Below are 17,134 nucleotides of genomic sequence, written 5' to 3' on the forward strand. Positions count from 1 at the left end.
TTTATGGACGATAAAATCATCCATATTTATATCCCTATCTATACTATTTTTTTCAAAGACATAAAAACAATCAATCCAAGATAACGAATGCCTTGTCAGATGGATCTCATTAGCCGTCGCGACCACATGTGCAACGTGCCGCCGCCTCCAATGACTACCATTCAACGACGTACGACAACTGAAAAAAAGGAAAAGGAAATCGGATCGATTCGGATCAGGAAAAGGAAATAGGTAGTTGCCACAGTACTCGGAGTACTGCATCGTACAACACTGTAGCAACGGGGACGGACGCTAGTGCTGTAGTGCGAAGGCTTTGCTTTTAGAAGAATTGGATTCTAACTGGAGATGAGTCGTACTAAGATAAAGTGTACTGTTTCTAGATAGATTTTTTGATATAAATAGATACTAAGGATATGTGCTCGGTGTGTTTTTTTATGAGATTTAGAATTAGAAAATTAGAGTTTAGAATACTTATTCATTCTAGATCAACAATTTTGTGAGGAGTGCTGTTGGTGTACTTTATAAATACCAGTTGATGCAATAAAGTCAAGATCATTCAATCTACGTATTATTGTTTCTTCTACTGGTATTTTTCCGGATCTAGATGACCTGATCAATGGCGCAGGAACGACGTAACCAGAGGTAATCTTTTATTCCGCAAAAGATTTTTTGTTTTGGTTCTACCTACGATTCACCCCCTCTGTATGTGTGCTATACTTTGTTTCGATCCTGCACCAGTAACCTCTCGTTAATTAGGGAGTGTTTAGATGGGGCTAAAATTTTTTAGTCTATGTCATATCAGATATTTGAACACTAATTTGAAGTATTAAACATGGACTAATAAAAAACTAATTTCATAAATAAGAGCTAACCACAAGACGAATTTTTTAAGCATAATTAATCCATAATTAGCCATAATTAGCAAATGTTTATCTTGACATCACATAGGCTAATCATGGATTAATTAGGCTCAATAGATTCGTCTCACGAATTAGTCCAAAGTTATGGAGTGAGTTTTGTAATTAGTCTATATTTAATACTCTAAATTTGTGTCCAAACATCCGATATGACAGTGACTATAAATAAATTTCCATTTCCCAAACAGACGCTTAATACAGTACTAAACACAATATAGTGGTTTGTACAGTGTGTGAAAAATGTTGGATAGGAGAGAGATCTATAATCTGTTGTGTTTTGTTGTATATTGCACAGACCCTCATGGGGGTATTTATAGGGTACATAGAAGATACAACTTGGAATACAAGATAAATATTCTATCGTATCTCTTTAGGATTTTATCTTTATCTCTAGAGTTTCTGTTGGACTTTGTTATCTCTAACCGTATGTACCGATATCTCTAACATTCCTCCTCAGTCGTAACGGGAGCAAAGCGAACGATTGCGACTGGATTTGAAATCCTGTGTTTCACCATCTTTTCTTCTTTGTTTTCTCCATCATCGATTGCATCTCTGATGGATAATACTCCACCTTGGTGACTGCGTCCCCTTCTGTGTCGTCTCTTGTCTCTCTCGTCTATTCCCTCCCGCAGTCATAGCGGGAGTGTCATGGACGAGAGCGATGACACGAACGCTTTTGACTGGAGTTGTCAAGAATGATTTGTTGTAATGTATGTCGACGTAGTCGACATGTGGTAACCGTGGTCGTCGTAGACATGGTAGTTGATGTAGTCGCATATAGCCGAAGGCGAAAAAAATTGAAGACGGAGCTGTAATCATTGATGAGGCACCTTGTAGATGTCAGAGGATGCCATTGAAAACGTCTTTGCATATGCCCGGGAAGAGGAGGGAAGGAAAAAGAAAAGAGAAAAAGAAAAAAGAAGAAGGAGGAAAATTGGACTTCGGCCCAATTTGAGAAGGAAGGGAAAAAGAAAGAAAAAGGAGGAAAAAAGGAAAGTCCTACTTTTGCCAAGTTTTAAATTAATTTGTTTAGCAAAATTTTATACTTCTTCGATTTAAGTTTAAATCTTGTTAACCGATTTGTGAACCTCGATTTAATTAAATTAACTCTGTTTAGAAGAATTTTTCCTGAACTTTAATTAATAAATTATTTTTAATATATTATTTTATTAAATTTTAGATAAGATAAAACTCAGGGCGTGACGTATACTCTGGCCGCTGACGCAGGTTTTGAGCTCGGCGACGAACTCGGCCTTGAAGTGCTCGTTCAGGGCCCTGATCTTGTTATGGGCACAATGGCGTGGGACCTGCCACCGCCGGCAGCTTCTCTTTCCTCGAAGAACTCGATGGACCGGTGGTCGAACACCGGTGCAGGCGGGGCGTGGGTATAATATATATATATATATATATCTATATATATATATATATATATATGTGAGGTGTGTCCTACTACTATATTTATTTATGTGAGCACCCATGCATAAATATATTTTATATATGGAATAAACCAGGATCGATGATCGATCCTACATCTACGTTGTTGCTCGTATGTTCCGTATAAAAGAAGGAAATAAATGAGAAATTTTCACTGAATGGATGTGTATGACAAATAAATCCTTTTCTCACATGATATCCAAGGTGTTTCACACAAATTACAAAGTATACTTGTCCGTTTTCAAAGTCCTAATTTCCTTTTGATTCTTTTTTTTGTCTATTTTTAAGTCCTAGTTTCTCTCGTAGAAACATTGATATGTCCGTTTGATCTTTTCTCTCTCTTTTTTAATTGCTATTAATCTGATCTGTCATTATATACCGAGAAATTAAAAATATGATATGTGGACCTGGTCTTTTCTATTATTCGTCTCCGATTGATCATTCGTCTGATTCAAAATCTGATCTGTCGACCTAATCTTTTTTTTATAGCAAATATTCATTCGGTTGATCATTTCTCTTATTTTTCTTCAATTAATCTTAGAATTAATTTGTAGCATATATATAATAGATCCTCGTCCGATTCCACACAAACATGATTTTTTTTTATTTTTTTCTCTTATTTCACATAGTTTTTTTTTTAAAAAATCCTAGTCTGATTCCACTCGTGTACTTGTATTTTTTTTCTTTTATCCTCTTATTTTCAACGGTTGTAACAAAAAACCTGATCTTTTCGTCCAATTCAAAAAAGCATTATCTTTTCTTTTTTTCTCTTATTTTCCTTGATTAATGTGGGATTTTTTTATCCAACAAAATCACGTTGTTTTTAATTTAAAGGAGTTGTCCGATCCAAAACAAAAAATCTTTTTTATCCAAAAAATCTCTCACCTTTTTTTTTATACAAAAAAGTTGTCCGATCCCAAAAAAGTCGTTTTTTATCCAACAAATCACGTTCTTAAAGTTGTCCGATCCCCGAAAAAAAAATCTCTCATGTTATGTTATCCAAAAAAAAACACGTTTTTTTAAATTGTCCGATCCAAAAAAATCTCACGTTCTTGTTTACTTTGATCCAAAAAAAATTTCTTACTTATCTTTTGATTTTCTCTTATTTTCCTTGATTAATGTGAGTTTTTCTAATCCACGAGAGTAAACGTACTGGCTCCATTTTCTATTAGTTTTTATATATAATTGATTGATAGATTGGATTTTAATTGAAGATGAGTCCTACTAGGACAAAGAGTACTATTTCTAGTCAGAGATAGATTTCTCGATATAAATAGATACTGAAGGGTACGTTTCCGGTGTGCTTTTTGTGAGATTTATAATTAGAAAATTAGAGTTTAGAATACTTGTTGATTCTAGATCAATAATTTTGTAAGGAGTGCTGTTGGTGCACTTTGTAAATACCAGTTGATGTAATAAAGTCAAGATCATTAAATCTACATATTTTGGTTTCTTCTACTAGTATTTTTCTGGATCTCGATGATCTGATCGACGACGCAGGAGCGGCATAAACAAATGTAATCTTTTATTGCACAAAAGATTTTTATTTTGGTTCTACTTACCATTCCCACCTCTAGTAGGTGTGTTATACTGTGTTTCGATCCTCTGCACCAGTGACCTCTCGTTATCGTTAATTAATACAGTATTAAATAAGAGAGTGGTTTGTATAGTGCAACTGTGTCACTCCAAAAAACATGGCTACTTGCCATGAAAATTGTTTGATTGATTGTACTGTTGACATCGATCATGGGGTCGACTAGCTGATCATCTGACTATAAAATGCGTAGCTCGCGAGACTAATATTGTATCACCATTGAATTAAGCTATAGCTTCAACAAACATATATAGTGTTACGGATGATGGAGGCACCAAAGATGGGAGCAGCGGCCGCCATTGCCGTGCTGTGCTGGCCATGGCGGCGATGGCGCAGAACTCGCCGCAGGACTTCGTGGACCTCCACAACGCGGCGCGCAGAGTGGAGGGCGTCGGGAGGGACAAGGCCGTGGTGGAGTACGTGGAGAGCTACGCGGCGAAGCGCGCCGGCGACTGTGCCCTGATCCACTCGGGGAGCTGGAAGAAGGCCAAGTACGGTGAGAACCTGTACGGCGGCCCCGATGGCGGCGGCCATTGGACGGCGGCGGACGCCGTGAAGTCATGGATGAGCTAGAAGGACCTGTACGACTACGGCAACAACCGCTGCCTGGGTGAGGCGGACTCGTGCCTGCACTACACGCAGGTGATCTGGAACGCCACGAGGGCGATCGGCTGTGCCCGCGTCGTCTGCGGCAACGGCACCGACGTCTTCATCATCTGCAACTACAACCCCCCGGCAACTTCAAGGGACAGCGCCCCTTCGTGCGTGTGCCTTAACACACTCTGCTTAATTAATTCATAATTAACGCAGCCGTGTGTGTGTATATATATATATATATGTGGTGTGTTCTAATACTATATTTATTTATGTGAGCACCCATACATAAATATATTTTATATATGGAATAAACCAGGATCGATGATCGATCCTACATCTACGCTGTTGCTTGTACCGTATGTGTTCCGTATAAAAGAAGGAAATAAATGAGAAATTTTTACTGAATGGATGTGTATGCCAATAAACTTTGCGAGGCTTATATTTGTTGGAAAATACTAACATGTCTATTGTATTAGTGGACCACCGAATATATTCTCTCTCTTTATTCCATAATACTAATTAACGTACATGCATTACAACAGAAGTACAAGTGCACATGTTCGTAGAGAAAAGAAACTTCTTTTTAAATAATTAAACAATGTAATTATTTTCTAGTTTTTTTGGAAGCAATGATTTTTGCATGATGTGAGTTGAGAAAGATGATGGGCGCCTTTACTTTTACTTTTAAGTAGTAGAGATGAGAAGAGCCGTGAAAAATTGTAGAATACTTATGCCCTTATTGTCATTCTCATGAACGCTGCAAAACTGGAAAAGAGAACGCAATATATGAAGCCATGTGGTGTAAATTTTAAATGACACGTGGCCTGACCACCAAAGAGCCACATGGCACAATCATATAAAAAACGTGGTGTAATCAGATGACTACACGTGGCAAAACAGTAACATGCCACGTGTTTGTACCTCAAGTGCCACGTGGCCCAATGATGTTCACCCACGTGGCCAAATCTGACGCAAGCACTTAATGACATGGCACTCCTACGTGTACTCCGTGTCAGAGCCACGTCAAAGATCTAGCTTGTCCTGGCCAGCTGGACAGAACTTCTATGATGTCGTGGAGAAATTACTGTCACGAAGCTTTTCGCATGGATATAATCAATTCTGTGACGAATTGTATCGTTTGTAAGAACAAAACTCATGTGACGCGAGTTCAACGATGAAATAGATTTCGTCATAATTTCATCATAGAAATTTCTTTACGACGTTTTCAACAACTACCATGAAAAATGTGATATGTCATGCATATTCCGATTTCCACTAGTGTGATCTGTTTTTGTTATACAGTATTTACATGATTTTGAAATGTTTATCTTCTAATTGACTTTTGACCATTGACCTTATTAAAAAAATTATATAATTAATACTTATTTTTTTATGATTTGATTTATTACTATGGAACTTAATTTAAGCAGGAGTTCTAATTTTGCATATTAATTTGTACATCATTTTTTAATAAGACAGACAAAATCAAATATAGATCTAAAAGTCAACAGAGTCAAATAAACAAAACAGATGAGGTATTTCTATAAATAATCCATATAACCATATGTATTTATAACGTAACTATATTATGCTTACACACTGCATATGTATATATATATATATATATATATATGTTTTATTTTAGAAAAGGCAATATATCTGAACTATGAGTAGTAGGTAGCTAGTAGCAGCTTAATTAGCAGGGGCTCGATCTCCCCGTCCATATTGCCTCGAGGGTAGTAGTTGCAGGCGAGCAAGGTGCTGATGCCGCCGGTGTTGCAGGCGACGCGGGCGCAGCCGACGTACGTCGTGCGTGTCAGGGACGACGCCACGTTGGGCTGACCTGATGCACAGGACACAGGGTAATTTTCGTTTTTAATTATTAGACCTCAAGTAATTAGGGAGTGGGACATCCCTAGGCCCAACAGCTGGGACACCCGGACCCAACCAATATTACATTAAGCCCATGTGTGAGTGTGCTATTTCTTCTTGGGCTGGGAAAAGGAAAGCCCACAGGGCAGCCTGGATGGCAGCAAGGAGCAGAGAATGGTTGATCGATCGTTCCACAGAGGAAATAGCTGGCTTCTTGGCTTCTTCACCAAGGAGGCAGCAGGTAGGGAGTCATCTTTCCTTTCTCTTCATCTGTGCTGTGCCCAGCGACTGAGCGACCAGGAGCCACTCTCATTCTCTCAAGTCTGAATCTCTCATCTCTGATCTCTCCGTGACGGCGGCGACATGGTGTGATCATCAGCTACCTAATCCAAGTCTTCCACCCGAGCTGCAGCCGCCTCCGATCATTTCGCCTGATCTCAAAAGATAAAGCCCTAGGTAAACTGCTCATGCCACAACATTCAAGCAGTTAGATTGAATGTTTTTTTTTTCAATTTGTTTGTAATGCCTCGTTTTTTAGTTTCTTGACTAAAGATTCAGTTTAATTTGTTTTTCCCCAAATTATTATAGGGTTTCCAATTTGACAATTCTATTGGAAGCAATTGATAAACAACTAGCAGAATTTTGAGGAAATGTCAAGTAAGTAATAATCCTTTAATACGAAATATTTTGATTGCAGTCAAATTAATTATGCCATCGCTTTGTTGAAAAGTAACTAATGTACTGTTAAAATAATTTGCAAATGCCAGGGCAATTTATGGAGAGGTTCCTAAAAATACAAGCACCACCACAGGGAGATACTGATCGGTCAACACATAGTCAGATTGAAGCTCACACCGTTCCTCAAGTTCAAAATAATGAGACAAGGAATTCACCTCCTGAAAATGTCAATTGGGAAGATGATGTTGAGTATGATCCTGGGAAAAGGAGAAAAATAGATGAGTACCCTCCTAATCAAAAGGATATGGTAAGAAGAAAGTATTTAGATAGAGGACCTTCCCATCCTTGCATTTCTAAATATCCAATTACAGTCATTGGTGGTAAAGACAGAAAGTTTAATCCTAAATGGTATGAAGAATTTGGGAGTTGGCTTGAATATAGTGAGTCCAAAGATAGAGCATATTGCTTTTGTTGTTTCTTGTTCAGGGATCCTACCAACAAGGCAGCGGGGTATGATGCATTTGTTACAACTGGATGGTCGAGTTGGAATAAAAAGTTTGGATTGAGGAATCATGTGGGTGATATCAATAGTGCTCATAACCAAGCAAAGAGAGATTGCAATGCCTTGTTGTCACAAGACCAACACATTTATGTTTCATTGAAAAGACAGTGTGATGCTGATAAGATTGCTTATTATACTCGATTAAATGGGTCAGTTGATGTTGCGAGAGTGTTATTGAAGCAAGGGTTGCCTTTTCGAGGTCAGGATGAGTCTGAATCATCCCTGAATAAAGGAAATTTCAAGGAATTCCATGCTTATACAGCCCAGCAAAATCCAGCACTAGGGAAGGTAACAGCCCACAACGCTCCAGGAAACAATCTGATGGTGTCCTCAGAGATTCAAAAGGATATAATTCATTGTTTTGCAGCTGAAATATTACGGTCTATTCTTGATGAAATTGGACATGATGTATTTTGCTTGCTAGTTGATGAGTCAAGGGATGTGTCTTGCAAAGAACAAATGGCAGTGGTTCTACGGTTTGTAGATAAACAAGGATCTATTCAAGAGAGGTTTGTTGGCCTTGTGCATGTTAAAGAGACAACTTCAGCATACCTTAAATCCTCTATTGATGCTTTGTTTGTGAAATATAATTTGAGCTTGAAGCAACTTAGAGGACAAGGATATGATGGCGCAAGTAACATGCGAGGAGAGTTTAATGGCTTGCAATCTTTGATTATGAGAGAAAATGGCTCAGCATATTATATCCATTGTTTTGCTCACAAGCTACAATTAGTCATTGTGGCTATTGTGAAGAAGTACAAAGGGATCGGTAATTTTTTTGATATGATTTCTGTCCTATTAAATGTGATGGGTGCTCCTTCCAAGCGCAGGGACATGATTCGAGATATAAATTATGAACTTGTGCAAAAGGCCTTAGGTTGTGGTCTACTTGAAACAGGGACACGCCTAAACCAAGAGCTAAGTCTTCAAAGACCCGGTGATACTCGATGGAGCTCTCACTATAAAACTCTTAAAAGCTTGGTTGATTTATTCCCAACTGCTATGAAGGTGCTAGAATATGTAGAAGAAGGGGATAGGGAAGACAAAAACAGAAGCCAAGCATTTGGACTTCAAGTTTATTTTCAGTCATTTGATTTTGTCTTCTATTTGCATCTTATGTTGACAGTGTTAACTATCACAAATTCACTGTCCTTAATTCTACAAAGGAAAGATCAGGATATTGTGAATGCTGTTGCTTGTGTGAAATCAATAGAAGTCTTTTGGATGATCTTAGGAGACATGGTTGGAAATCTGTGCTAGGAGAAGTCTATTCTTTTTGTGAGAAGCATGATATTTCAAAACTAGAAATGGGAGAAGACTGTGAATCCAAAAAAGCCACGTCAGAGAACTGGGATTACCAACCAACATCATTATGAAGTGGAATGTTTTAATGATATCCTTGATTGGCTACTACAAGAGCTTGACGGCCGCTTCAATGAGAAAACATCTAACTTGCTTGTCTACACAGCTGCTTTGAGTCCAAGAGACTCATTCAATGGATTTAATTTGGAGCATCTAATGAGCATGGCTAAGCTTTATCCAAATGATTTTGATGAGGGGCAACTGAGGGATCTTCGACATCATCTTCGCCTCTACATTGATGATGTGCAAGCTGATGAGAGATTCTCTCACATAGAAACTATATGTGATCTGTCTCAGAAAATGGTAGAAACAAGGAAACACATATGCTATCCATTGGTTTATCATCTATTGAAACTAGCATTAGTTTTACCTATTGCAACTGCCACTGTAGAGAGATGCTTTTCAGCTATGAAGACTGTTAAAACAGGTTTGCGCAATCGTATGGGTAACAAGTACTTGAGCGATAGTCTTATTTGCTATGTGGAGAAAGCTGAACTTAACAAAGTCACCAATGATGTTGTAATTGGGCGCTTCCAAGATTACAAAAGAAGGCGTATTGATGACTAATATGTAATCCATTTACTTTTTTTTTTGCACTTGATCATTATTTATGTAGATTGAGTGCTCACTGATTATTTGATTTCTTTTTTTTTTTCAGGATACAAACAATATGCTTGGACACTGTATTTTGCTGCCAATAGTTGTAGTTCATATGGATTTTAAAGATGTTCTATTTTGCTAGAATTACTACAAGTGAAAGACATGAATATTTATTTTTGGTAAGTATTGTAACTGATTCAAATCACTATTATATCTTAAAATTGCTTGCTATATTAAGTACTTGAGTTTCTGTTGTGATATACTGTTATGGTTGGACACCGGATCATTTTCGTTCTGGATTCACCCCTGGTGCGTGTAGTGCAGGCAGCCGTATATGCCCGCCGGCGCCGAGCAGGTGTTGCTGCCGTGGTCGTAGTACTGCTTCTCGCCGACCCAGTAGCTCATGGCGTCCGCCGCAATCCCGGTCGTCCCGCCGCGGCGTCGCTCCACGCCACAGGACCCAGTAGCTCATGTGCTTCTTCTGGCAGTAGCGGGCGTGCTCCAGGGCCTTCGTCGCCGCCAGCGCCTCGTTCCACGACACCGCCGTGCTCACGCCGACCGCCGCCCGGCCGGGCGTCGTTGTGGAGCTGCACGAACTGCGCCTTCTCGCCGTCGTGGTCATGGCGAGCACCGCCGTGGCCATCGCCACCGCAGCGAAGGCCGCTCCTTTCTCCATTGGGGTAACCTAGCTTGCTAGATCAGCAACCTTGGCTATCGATCGACCGATTATATAATTGTGACTTATAGTGCGCAACTGCTGTGTAGAGATCGATAGCTAGAAGAGGTGATGATTAACGCATGCAATTCGGCTTGGTATTTATAGACGGATTGGATATCAACATGGCAAATAAGTACAAACATATGATCGATGCTAGCTCTCTGATATATTCTTCATTTTCTCGAGCTGACATCGACCGATGCACATTGGTTATGAATGATATATACCAGGTGAAATGGTAGAAGTCGATCCAGATGGACTCGACCACTTTGAAACCAGTCTCATCGCCGGACCTCGACATCATCTTCACACATGCGTAATTGGATCACCCATATTCTTTATTTGTACGAGTACTTACTTACAAACACCTTATTGTTTATCTCTCTCTGTTTTGTTTCTTAATAGTGACTAGATAACCCGCGTTCGGGGAATAGGGTTAGATAACTTACGCGGGAAACGTATCGATGAATTAGTACTCCCTTCATATTATTTTTTTATATGACGTCGTTGACTTTTGGCTCCACGTTTGACCATTCGTCTTATTAAAAAAATTATATAATTATTAATTATTTTGTTATAATATGATTTATTATTATAGGAATTTTAGTATGCATTATAATTTTGTATATTTGGATATAAATTTTGAATAAGACGAATGGTCAAACGTAATTCTAAAAGTCAACGGTATCATACATAAAAGTATAGAGGGATTACATGATTAATTAATTATTAATTATAAAAATCATAAAATAGATTAATATAATTTTTTAAACAATTTTTCTATAGAAATTTTTTCGTAAAAAAATATACCGTTTAGCAGTTTGAGAATCATGCGCATAAAAAAGAGAAAAATCTGAGTTAGTAGTCTGCCGAACGCGGCTTATATTTCATACCTCTAATACATTAGTTAACTATGGGCATAAAGAAACAATATTCGATGTTTCTGATGGATGGTTTCGAAGGTTGAAATTATCAAACGAGTCGGTCAGGCAAATGATAGTTAGTAGATCAGTAGATACATACGCGTCCTCTTTTGGGACCTGTGGTTATATATTTACCAGGTGATATGATAGAAAGTGATGTATGAATCAAGTTGCTATTACTTTTGGGTTATTCAACTATTTTAAAATCTTAAAACCGCCCCCGTTTTGACGCTTCCGGAGCGTTCTACGCTGTCGTGGCCTTGCTGCCACGTTGTTCACGGTGCTTCTGGCGGTTGCGTGCGCTCGGTGCATGCTGCTCCCTGTGGCTGCTGGGTGGGTCCCTGCCTGCCTGCTGTTCCGTTGTTTACGCTCTTTGCTGCTTCCTTTTGTTCCTCTGGCCCGCTGCTGTCAGCTCTGCTTGCCGTCTTTCCCTGAGAGCTTTTCATCCAAGACATAGTTATTAGACTAGGGAGCTCTGCTTGCTGTCTTTCCCTCAAAGCTTTTCATCCAAGACACAGTTAGGCTGGGGGTTATTCACGTGGGCTAAACCCCACGTAACATTAGATGTTTTGATAATAATTTGGAGTATTAAATATAGACTGATAAAAAAACTAATTTCATAAACGAGTGGTGGCCCGCGAGATGAAATTTTTAAGCCAAATTAATCAATATTTTGCACATTTTTACTGCACCGTCACATAGACTGATCATGGATTAGTTAGGCTCAGTAAATTCGTCTCGCGAATTTATCCAAGATTATGGATGTGTTTTATTAATTAGTAGTCTACGTTTACCATTTATAATAAATGGCTAACCATTCGACGGAACCGAGGACTAAAAATAAAGCACCGCCTTAATTTGTTCATTAAAATTCATACCAGCACTGATAGACACGCTGGATATATACTGTGGATTAGATTAGTCAGCTGTCATACTATATGCCAGTCTATACATGCACAGAGATTGTTTCGGTGGGTGTGCACCCTGTCAGTGCACCTATATATACTACTACAACGTACAACACTTGTGCGGTAGATTTGCTCGGTACATGTATGTATACGCGGCTGTATGTAGCTACAGTGGTCAGTATGATACGCTGGTCAGTACGTGTGTGTATATGCGGCTGTATGTCGCTACAGCCTACAGTACCAGGGTGCAGAGCATGCGTATGTATACATGTAGACCTGTCGAGCGCTGTTCTGTCGTTGTTCGTGAGCCCTGCACTTGCCCTCTACTATTTGTTTACCTACCATGGGAGTGGTTCAAGTGCTCTCGTGTGCGCATCGCCCTTTTCTTCTGCTTGTTTTTTCTGTGCGCCACGCCCCTACATGCCCTGTCAACTACACAGTCCCAGTGAGTGTGTTGTTTCCGTCCGCCTGGGTTGCAACGTTTGTGTTGGCTGGGCATGGCGCATGGACCTGCGGCGGCTGTCGTGTGGGCCACCATGCTTGTTCTATCGTTTTTTGGTTGTGGAGTGTGTGCACGCTGTCGTTCATTTCTGTCTCCCGTCCGGTGTTATTCCCGACTTTTTTGGCTTTCTTTTCTAGTCAGTTTGGCTGACTGGTAGGGTCGCCTTCTCTGCCTTCCTCCTGCTGTGCTTGCTTGCTTCCTCTCTTCTCTTCTGTGCTCCACTCCTTTTCGTTCCTCTCTCCAGTTTCGTTTCGCTCTTGTTGTTTTGCTTTCTTCGGCTTGCCTCTTGTTTCGGTGATACTTCGGTTCTACGTCTCATACGTTTTGGCCGGCGTAGTCACTGCCTCCACGATGTTGGGGTAACGCTGCCTGCGGTCGTTCTTCGTGCGCTGCCGGGATTACATTTTTACTTTTCTTTGTCTCTCCGGTCATTTTCCCCGGTGCCGATTGCTTGCTTCTTTTTGGTGCCATCGACTTACCTTTTGTGGCATTTCTTTGTAGCCTCATCGATCTGGCCTTGCTTCGTCGCTGTTTCAAGGGATCCTGATTTTGCGTCTTCGGTGTTTCGCGTACCTGCAGCTCTACTCTCGCAGGTGTTCGTCTCTTTGTTCCCGTTGCTATAATCTTCCCTTTTCTTGCTACCATTACTTTTCTAACTGTATTTTCTTATGCTGTTTGGTGTTGTCTGTTTCTAATCTCTTCGTCTTTGGCTCGCCCTGCCTGTTGTTGCGGTGTTCGGGGCTGTGCTCGCTGTCGCTGTTCTCCTCTTTCTCCCTGTGCTCTACTGAAAGGTGATTCCTATGCTCAACCCCTTACCGTTCATTGTCTCTGCTTGCGGTATCTTCGTTTTATGCTTCTGTTGTCCCTCTTTTTTTCCCCTACCGTGCTCCCTGCAATATGGTGCTCGTGTTTATGCCACCGATTATTGTTTGCATGTCCGTCTTGCGTGCTGGTACTCTGTGCCGTTAGGCGTGTTGTGTGCATCGCCCGATATATGTGTAGGTGTACGTCTTTGTGCTTTTTGTATTGCTTGCGCCATGACCACACAGGACAACGTTTTCGTTGTTTGTTCGGTCTGTGCCCTCATACCGCCCTTTGCTGCTTCCTTTATTTCTTTCTAACGGTCGTCTTCTTGCTAGCCGTTGCACTAACCGTTCTCTCGTCTCTTCTCTATGCGTGTATATAGGGCCATCTGTGTATTGATGCTTGCTCAGGCCCCATCTCTTGCTGCCAGTGTCTGCTTATTCCTTTTCTCTGCCTTTCCCTTTTTAGATCGTTCGTGCGTTCTTCTCTTCCATCAGCAACAGCAAACCGCAAGCGACGCCGTCAACAGCTCGTTCCGTATATATCCATCTGCACCCAGCCCACCACTTACAAGCATCACACACATGGGCCTCCCTTTTACATGGCCCACTTACCCTAATGATCGTCTTAGCTTAACTGCTGTTTACATGGCACAGCTCATGCATATCGATCGCCGCACACCACCACGACTCTAGTTCCCGATACATATAAAGTACAAATCGGTTGACGGTATAAATTACGTGTGAGTTCATAAAGCGGTGTGATGTATAGTTCAAATTTGCAACCTCAAAATGATCAACTGAATGACGACTATTATTAGGTTGTGCTGGATCGAACTCTAATACATACATACTGCAGCTTCGGGCCAGGGCTTGTATGGACTGGAGTCAATTTTGGGCCACCCAAATTTTTAGCAACTTCCAATAGTTGGACATAAATAAATATGTTAGGTCTACTAGCTATCAGTGTTTTTCGATTTTTTTAAATTTTGAATTAATTTCTTAAATAATTTACAAATTTGATTTTGCATTTCAAAGCATGGTGGCTATTTTGCAAAATCCCCATTTCCACCCTTACAGAGGGCGGAAAGAGGCTAAACGTAAAATCGTCCGAGCGGCCGTTTGCCACATAGGCTTTTTGCCCTCCTAGAGGCAGCACGAGGCTATATCTGTGATTTTTGAAATACAAAGTTGAATTTGTAAATTATTTAATAAATAAAATCAAAAAATCAAAAAAAATCAATGTTTTTCCATAGGTTATTACAAATTATACACTAAACAAATTGGTTGTGAATATTTTGGCACCATTAAATTAATATTGATAAGATATAAATTAACTCTCTAATCCAAACTATCCCCTAAGACATAACAATGGTGGCCTTTGATAGTAAGGCCTAGTTGAAAAATACTCCCTTCCCCTTTCTTCTTTTTATCTGACGCCGTTGACTTTTGACTTTATATTTGGCTATTCATTTTAATCAAAAAAAATACATAATTATTAATTTTTCTTATGATTAGATTCATTGCCAAAAACACTTTAAGCTTGACCAATAATTTTGCATATTTGGATAAAATTCTAAATAACAAATGGTTAAATGTAGATTCACACGTCAATGCCATAATAAACAAAAGGAGGGAGCATACCACAACCATGGATGTGGCCGACCGACGGCAAGGTAGAAACAGTGGTAACATAGTAGTTCTTATAAAAAATAAATATTTTTCATTGTTTCTAACAAAATTTGGTAAAGAGGTATAGTAGTTCTTCTTTTTCATTTTAAAAGGAGATTATCTGCTATGGAGGGATAAGATTAATCATCTTAATTATATTCTTCAGTAGTTCACGTACTCTTCAGTGCTTTGCATTTTTTTCCTTGTATTTGCATTTGCGTTGTAAATAGGATAGATATATACCCCTATTCTAGAGGGTAATATGTAATTTGTATACTCACGTTTTGGCAGTATAAATACCAAGTGACCACACTAGCGAAAATGGTTGGAGCTCTATTCCATCACATCTAAGCTTGCATTCAGTTCCCCCTTAAGTTTGCTCGTCTTGTTCATTGTGTGTGCAAGTTTGTGCTCTAGTTGATCTAGTATTTTTTTTTAAAAAAAATGTTTCATAGATAAGAGAAAAAAATCAGTCAAGTGACAAATAAATAATCCCAAACCGTCCGTATTTATTTATAATCAAGAAGAGTACACCATTTCACATACTTAATGCAGGCAATACATATGTCTGCAACATGATGATTTATTCATATTCGAGTAGTTAGTTAATTAGTAGGGTCTCTGGTTTTGGACGTTGCCCGCCGGGTAGTAGTTGCAGGTGAAGAAGACGCCCCGGTTGCCGCCGCAGACGACGCCGGCGCAGCCGACGGCGGTGGTGTCGCGCCACACCACCTGCGTGTAGTGGCCGCACATCTTGCCGCCGACGCAGCTGTTGCTGGCGTAGTCGTACGAGCTCTTCTCGGCCACCCACATGTTGACGGCCTCCGCCGCCGTCAATGTCTGGCCGGCGGCTAGGTTCTCGCCGTACTGGTAGTTGTTGCGGTCGGAGTGCACCAGACTGCAGTCGCCGGCGCGCTGGTTCGCCCAGCTCTGCGCGTACGCCGCCAGGTTGTCGTCCCACGACAGCGGGGGGACGCCGACGGCGCTCTGGGCGCCGTTGTGGAGGTTGATGATGTCGGCTATGGTGTTCTGGGCCGTCGAGGTGCTGACCATACCCGCCATGGCCATGATCACCAGAGCAAAGCTAGCCCCTTTCTCCATCGCTCTACTTCTTCGAACGATTTCAGTAGGAAACTGAAAAGAAACTGCCGCATGTGAAGATAGGTAGAAATTTTTGATATTTAATAATAATTTGTCCGTTAATAAAAATTCTTGCAAGTAGATTATTATGTACATATATTGGAAGATTATCGAGCATTTGATACTGAGAAATTTATATATATTGCATAACTCAAAAGTGTTGCCAAAATATATATATTACAATATTTTTGTACATTGTTACTTCAAATACATGTGTAACAATATGGAACCCTTCATCCTTTTTATTCACGCTTCTCTCGCCCTTCCTTTTCTTCGCCTTTGCTGACTATTCACTTTTCTTGGAGCCGGTTATGTTAGCTGGGACCTCGTCGTCTTTGGACGGATCTTTTTTCTTCGGCTACCGTTTTGATCGTCGTGGCGTCGTTTCCTACGAGAAGGTATATATCAAAGTTTCGAATTAGCTCGGCTAGTAGTTATCACGGTGATCAGTTTACATATGAAGTTCACTTACCCCTTCTTTAGGGGGAATGTAGTCCTTGTCGCCTTCTTCACCGTCACCCTTTCTCCTTCTCTTCGGGCTTGGGCTTGGACAAGGATCGCTTGGCGACGAGTACATGCATAATTGTAGAATGATTTAATAAAAACTTGTGTACATAATTATAAATTGTAATAAATAAGTACAAACTAATTGGCTAAATTAGTACAAACTAATTTGCTAAAAAATTAATAAGGTGACCATATCCTCCACATGTTATAAAAAATTTGAACATACCCTCCCAAATGTTATCAAAATTTTCTGACAAATTCACATATCCTGCAAAAATTGAACATACCCTCCCAATTTCATTCACATATTACCCACATTCCCAAAATCACATTCACAATTAACATA

At 40.0% G+C, this 17,134-nt stretch overlaps 2 protein-coding genes and 1 pseudogene across 2 annotated transcripts; 2 read left to right on the forward strand and 1 right to left on the reverse strand.

Annotated features, from left to right (window-relative positions):
• Positions 1 to 4,263: 4,263 nt before the first annotated feature.
• LOC102700446 lies at positions 4,264 to 4,721 on the forward strand (annotated as a pseudogene).
• A 2,675-nt stretch (positions 4,722 to 7,396) lies between these two features.
• On the forward strand, positions 7,397 to 9,583 carry LOC121054894 (zinc finger MYM-type protein 1-like). Its single transcript, XM_040525828.1, has 3 exons — positions 7,397 to 7,500; positions 7,579 to 8,854; positions 8,960 to 9,583. The coding sequence occupies exons 1-3, from the start codon at positions 7,397 to 7,399 to the stop codon at positions 9,581 to 9,583; spliced, it is 2,004 nt and encodes a 667-aa protein (XP_040381762.1).
• A 6,074-nt stretch (positions 9,584 to 15,657) lies between these two features.
• Positions 15,658 to 16,242, reverse strand: LOC102701008 (pathogenesis-related protein 1-like). The gene has a single exon (XM_015839026.2). It carries the CDS (start codon positions 16,240 to 16,242, stop codon positions 15,751 to 15,753), a length of 492 nt encoding a protein of 163 aa, XP_015694512.2. The 3' UTR covers positions 15,658 to 15,750.
• Between the last annotated feature and the right edge of the window lie 892 nt (positions 16,243 to 17,134).

This window comes from Oryza brachyantha, chromosome 7 (genome assembly GCF_000231095.2).
Source record: "Oryza brachyantha chromosome 7, ObraRS2, whole genome shotgun sequence".
In the NCBI taxonomy this organism is placed as follows: domain Eukaryota; kingdom Viridiplantae; phylum Streptophyta; class Magnoliopsida; order Poales; family Poaceae; genus Oryza; species Oryza brachyantha.

Coding starts and splice junctions, on each gene's coding strand:
- LOC121054894 (XM_040525828.1), top strand. CDS start 7,397: ATGGTAAGAAGAAAGTATTTAGATAGAGGACCTTCCCATCCTTGCATT. Junction 7,501..7,578: donor AGAAAGTTTAATCCTAAATG/GTATGAAGAATT, acceptor TTTCTTGTTCAG/GGATCCTACCAACAAGGCAG. Junction 8,855..8,959: donor TTGTGAATGCTGTTGCTTGT/GTGAAATCAATA, acceptor TTTCAAAACTAG/AAATGGGAGAAGACTGTGAA.
- LOC102701008 (XM_015839026.2), bottom strand. CDS start 16,242: ATGGAGAAAGGGGCTAGCTTTGCTCTGGTGATCATGGCCATGGCGGGT.